This window comes from Apostichopus japonicus, chromosome 16 (assembly GCF_037975245.1).
Source record: "Apostichopus japonicus isolate 1M-3 chromosome 16, ASM3797524v1, whole genome shotgun sequence".
NCBI classification, from domain to species: Eukaryota; Metazoa; Echinodermata; class Holothuroidea; order Aspidochirotida; family Stichopodidae; genus Apostichopus; species Apostichopus japonicus.
Genome location: NC_092576.1, coordinates 12,501 through 18,972, shown reverse-complemented (window position 1 = coordinate 18,972; position 6,472 = coordinate 12,501). Strand labels below are relative to the sequence as shown.

Below are 6,472 nucleotides of genomic sequence, written 5' to 3'. Positions count from 1 at the left end.
AGGGATAAACCAAATGGATGTGAGCTGTGGAGCGAAATCACTGCTGGCATATCAGCAAAGGAAGTTGACGAAAACACGTTCTAGATGATATATTTTAACATTCTCATTGAAGCAGAAACAGTTTTTATGCCTGCATATTGTAGCACCGCAAATGGCAAGCGGCCTTGATATTGACCCTCATATACAATTTTAGACTTGGTCCTCTCAACTGCATGTATATATAGCTTTCAGTCAAGAGTTGTTATTTCTCAGTTGACAATAAGATATTCCATAGATATAGTTCTCTCAAAGTTAACCATGTTTGGGGTATATGTTTTCCTGTATGTTCTCCTGAGTTGCTACAGTGCTGCGGAAGTTATTCCTAGCCTACGCTCAGCCAGGAATGTAGGCACCGTGGCAAGATTCCCCGTGAGCCGTGAGGCACTCGAAGCAGAACTTCGACGACTGGAAGGTCTCGATGATATCTGTGGTGACGGTAAGTGGAATAAAACGTATACCTAGAAGTACGATTTAAAGAGTCTAGTATAAAAAACACCTTTCATATTAATTTATAAAACATGTACATATATCATAACATTGAATATATATTAGCAGGCCGGATAAAATTTGACGCAAATGACAATGTAAATTAATTAAATTTGACATCTTCGTAATCGGAAGAGTGTGTACATCCCAGTTTTCGTCTCTTTGTTATTAGCTTATAAAGTCGCCATGTACATACTCAAGACAGAAAACAAAAACTGATTTGAAATTATTAAAAAAACAAATTATCGTAACAGTTTAATCCCGCAGAATTCAGTCAGGCCTATGTAGTTTAATTTAAGGACTTGCGTATGCAACTTCCTATCAAATCATTTTCATTGTCAACAAATTTGATGAATGACAAATCGAGACAACTGTTTATTAAAAACGGCCTTCAAAGAAGACTGAAATTCGGATGTTTAATTATGGATATGTGCACCCGATACTCATAGCTTGTACAGTAACTACTGTTCATGTTCCACAACCGTGCATCAGTAACTACTGCGCTGTGTTCGCAACACGGTAAAATGTGTTACAGGCAGTGTTCGATTTTTCCGGTATCGCATCGCAAAATGCGATCCAAAACGACAAACTTGCGAGACGTTTCCAAATCAGCATCGCACATTGTGCCGATTTGTGCGATACAAAGTCCTAGTCAGATTTGGGAGCAAACACTCAAACCTTAACTTACGAATTGTCGATCACAATGTAGAAGTTATAATTTATTGAGTTTATACTCAATGTACAACTTATTCACTTGACCGTATAGCGAAAAAAAAAACCTGAAAAAATAATATCCTACCATAGTTAAGTGTAAAGCAAATAGCCTAACCACCTCGTACAGTAACTAAAAGGTTCCCTGGCAACGTGCCAAAAAAATGTTAACAAACAGGTGTTACACAGGGGATGAGCTCACAGTTGTTGGGAAGGTACCTGGGCATCAGTTTCGTGACAATTTAAATAAAAAAAGTTGTCAGTATTTTGAATCCTCAACTGCGAATTTTTTCATCTCCAGACATCGCAAAAAATGACAACAATTTTCGGGGGCTTTCGCCCCCAGGATCCCCACGAGGGGTTCTACCCCATGACCCCACCATAGCCCTAAAACGGGCCCCTGGACACCACGCCTTTATGCTCGCATGTTACGCGTGCTAGGCAGGCGAACACCGGCGGGAAATCGGCAGTTTGTTCGCGGGAAATTGAACAAGGTTTTCCAACACTGCTGAACTGTGCAGTTACTGTATGCATCATGTTCAAGGTTTTCACGGAGGCCTTTGAGGAAATGAATGGTTAGTACAGTGTATAACCAGTGGCTTGCCATACACTAATGCTGTGTGTAGGCCAAGGTTCACGAAGGTCATTGGTTATATTCGCGCGCCGTAGATGTGTTTTTAGATGTTACGGAGAGTCAGGTTTCCATGGATATTAATCGAAAATGAATCTGAGTTTAACTGACGCTAAAGAAATGGATCGTCTTGGGCAGATTAACAAATCATTGCAAGTATAAATAAGTACAGGTAGCTCTGCTGTTAAAAAGAAAAGTTCAATATCGGTTTGCTGTTTTTGGCAATTAGGCAAAATTTTACCGATACCGATATGCTGCCGATATTGCAAATATCGGCCGATACCGATATTGAAAACGATTATCGTAGCAACACTAGTATAAATAATAATAATAAACAAACATTTTCTAGTTAATACATTGATCGCCAACATTTGGTCCGTTTTGTGGTAATTTCAAAACTGCTATTCAATATTGGGGAACTGCTATGCAACAAAAATATTGTATAGCAATTGTCGAAATTTGTTGCTATGCAATTTTTTGGCCATAAGTCGAACACTGGTTACAGGTGGCACAGTAAATACTGGAAATCTGTTACACGTTGAACTACGTAGTCCGACAGGTTTAAATTTGCAGTAATTAACCAAGATTTAAAACATTAATTTTTTTGTATTATTTACAGTAAGAAAAAGCTTGCAGTAATTACTGTGCCACCTGTAACGCATGTTACCGTGTTACGAACACAGCGCAGTATTTACTGATGCACGGTTGTGGAACATGAACAGTAGTTACTGTACTAGCTATGAGTATTGGCTGATATATATTATTATTTGCTAGACAGTTCTCGAGTCCATTTAGACTTACAGCAAAAATGGCAAATAAAAAGAGAGGGAGGGATGGATTAGGATTGCAATTACTTGTATTGTTTTGTGTACATTGTACCACTATAATTTAATTCTACAATTAAAAATCATCAACATTAATTGAAACTGTAATTGTCTATTAACGTTGAGAGAACAACTTGTGAACAATTTATATAGCAGCTATAGCTTGTTAACTTAAACTGGGAAGTCGAATTATGAAGATGCAATAAATGGTACAGCTTAATTCCGAAAAAGCTTAAACATATTAAAAGTGCTGTATCAAAATAGGCATTTCTTGACAAAATTGATATAAGAGATGAGCATGTATTAGAGCCCCAAAGTATATACGAACTTTTCCAACACTTTGAAGTTTATTTAAACTTTAATGATCTGTAGTTCAATATGTACATTTGTAGTAACACGTTTAAATTCTCGTGAAGATTGGGCTGTTATTGTCGTAAGTGTTTATTCCCTGCGATGCATTATGACTTCAACATTTTCTTCTTACTCATTTTTTAGAGGTTAACCTTCGAGTGGCTGAAGGCCTTCCTCGTGATTCGTATGACCAGTCTCAATACGCCGAAGTGACAGTTACCTACCAAACTATTACGGATCGCACCCTGGAGGCTGAGATGTGTAACACACTCAGAGATAGTGTCTCTACTGAGAGTCGTTACATGTCCATCGCGATGCCGTTTGTCTCTGATAAACGTCACGGGCTGTTGTCCCTCGCAATATTTTCGAATGACGACAAGACTGTCATGGTTCCTTTTGACACTAACCGAAACGCAGTCCAACGTATCGATTCGATCGAGGAAAATAATGACGGCACTGTAACATTTCGTAAAGGTGACGACGTAATGGTTTTGGTAATGCAACACGACGCTGGCTGTCAAAGTGACGCTTTGGTGGAGGATGACTTCAATGTTGTGTATGGTGAACATCTGACCATGACCAACTACCCAGCTCCATTTGACTGGGGATGTGACATCCTGCAGTCCGCGACAAGCTTTTGCCAAGTTTTAGCTGATTACCGCTGTCAACTGAATCGTGTCAATGGCGATGTCTGTACCGTGTCGTCAAACGGTGCGAGTAAAAGATGTTCCGCTAAAATGAGTGTTCAGACGATGACCGGTTTCTTCCGTAACGCGGCTCCGTTCCTTGCTGATATGACTCCGACGGAGAGCTTTGAGGCAGAATGGATTGATCGTGAACATGATGTCGGGCTGCAGTTCCCTTGCTTTACACCTTAAATTAGTAAAGGTCATTTGATTTATTTATCTGCATGCGTGTTATTGGCTCTATTGCATGGAAATTTAATGGGTGCCACATTGGTCATTTCAATATGGGCTCAATGGTTCGAAATGATAAATATTTCGCTTTTTGAAAGTGATCGTCCAATCTTCATAACATTTTTGTCACATATACCATAAGTATACGTGTCGCAAAACTGCAGTATGTTTCTTGCATCATTTTATGTGCTAATTGTATGAACCCATACGGTGTTAGGGTGGAACAATAATTAAGCCATTCATTCATTGTTGCAGATCATTATTTTTAGTATATTATGTTAATTTAATTAATAAAATCAATCGATAGAGGTCTACGGGAAGATGCATGAGCAGAATTCAAGTACAATATATGAAGCATGTAAAGACAATTTACCTCTATTTGTTTTTTTTAAATTAGTTATGGTTATGTTTGAGTGCATTGAAATAGTACATTTGAAGATATCAACCAAAGAGTACAATAAGAGGGCAATAAAAAAATGTGACGTAAATATATAAATGAAAATCGTAATGAGTTGGAAAATCAAGAACAGTGAAAAAACTTCTTGTCTTCACCGGAATTCGAATCCGGGCCTCCCGCTCTGTACACGGACACCCTAAGCACTAGGCTATGGACGGTGATTGTATGTCCAGAGGTTCTAAACCGGTAAGGAAGGTCGTAATTCCACTGTAGGCGTTTGTCAAGTGTATCGAACTATACTAGTTCTGTTTATGGTGACATATTTTGCCTTACTCTAGAGATCAAACATGGTGCTAACCAACTCGAAATCATTTGTGATTTCTAAAGCCAGAACTGGAAAGAGATACTTTGAACACATACATATATATATATATATACACATATATATATATATATATATATATATATATATATATATATATATATATATATATATATATATGTATATATATATATATATATCTATATATATACATATATATATATATATATATATATATATATATATATATATATATTTAATATAAAGTATTTCTTCAAAATCACAAAGAGTGAATGCAACACTTACGCAGATGAGAAATCGAAAAGCCACCAGTAGAGTTTCAAGGCCTACAGACCTCGATGTCTCGCCATGCAAATGCACACTTAACCAAGACCGTGACGTCAGTTTGTAAAGTTTATTGTAACAGCTGGTATTAGAAACGTTGAGAAAGCGTTCATGTCTAAACAAATACCCGTACTTCTACAGAATTAGGCCTAACATGAATAATTCTGTAGTATGCATGTATGAACAGAGTAGAGTTGTTATTGACAGGACAGCAAGCCTGCTCATTCTTATAGAACTATGATATACACCATAAGATATGATCAATGAAGTAAATCTGGTAAGGAATAAAACATGGCGATTAAACTGAAACCGTACATAGCAGGATTGTCATTGATGAAACCGATTATAATTCGAAAACTGCTGAATCTGAGGTTTTATCAAGAAAGAGAGTAAAATGTTACAGGCAGATCCATTTTTTTCAATCAATAACTATGAGATCATTCATGACTGTATCTATTTTTGGTAAGAGTGTCGGTGTACTTCGTGATAGTGTGTGGTGCTTGATGAACCAATGCATGATGGTGATAGTGACGATGTGTACTGCTTGGTGAGTGCAGGGTGTTTGTGTATGATAGTGACATGTGGGAATGTTGCATGGTATGATAGTGAGTATGTGATGTGTGACACATTGATGATGTATACTGCTTGGTGAGTGTTAAGTTTGGTGTAAGTTTATGGTAATGACAGTACATGGTGTTTGGTAGTAACAGTGACAGTGAAAATCTAAACTAAAACGACATATCCCATAGGAAGAAACACATGAGATAAACAATACATCCTGAGCTCATATAAAGTTTATATGTGGATCATTTTCAGAAGTAAAAAACAACTGGTAACATCACACTTAAGTGATTTCGTAATTCAAATTCGGCCACAATGTCTTTGATTTTCTTTATAGTGTAAACTTGATTTAATCAATGAGGATAATAACAGTTCATGGGTCTAGGTGGCATGTTGAGTAAGCTTAGAATGATGAGACGTGTGAAAACTGAATAAATATAAACACAGGTGTGTATCATTTTAAGAATGAGAGATCAACAAGATTGATTTGGAGGAACATCTGTCACTATGACATCACAGACTCTGTAATGTGATCCACTTCAAGAAGTAAAGCTAACATTAAATATACAAAAATAAATTATTTCATATACAGATTTAAGACAAACAAAGATCTAAAAGTGTGGTTTTCTACTAACACGGTAGAATGTATTTCAACTCCATATACGTAATCCATTGTCAGTCAACTAGAGTTTAAGCTCTCTCTCAATTGCCTATTACCAAGTCCTTGTCTCGATAATATGAAATAGAATTACTTTGTTTCATCATAAACATATAAGACCTGCTTAAAAAACAAGGGATGCACACCCATCCCTTTTCAAGGAAGGGGGGGGGGGTGAGTAATTTAGAGACTGACTTCAGCGACTGGTCGAATAATTTTTCGAAAAGTTA

At 37.0% G+C, this 6,472-nt stretch overlaps 1 protein-coding gene across 1 annotated transcript; it reads left to right on the top strand.

Moving 5' to 3' along the window:
* Positions 1-4,325, top strand: LOC139983347 (uncharacterized). The gene is made up of 2 exons (XM_071996875.1): positions 1-475; positions 3,187-4,325. The coding sequence occupies exons 1-2, from the start codon at positions 298-300 to the stop codon at positions 3,918-3,920; spliced, it is 912 nt and encodes a 303-aa protein (XP_071852976.1). The 5' UTR covers positions 1-297; the 3' UTR covers positions 3,921-4,325.
* Positions 4,326-6,472: the final 2,147 nt, after the last annotated feature.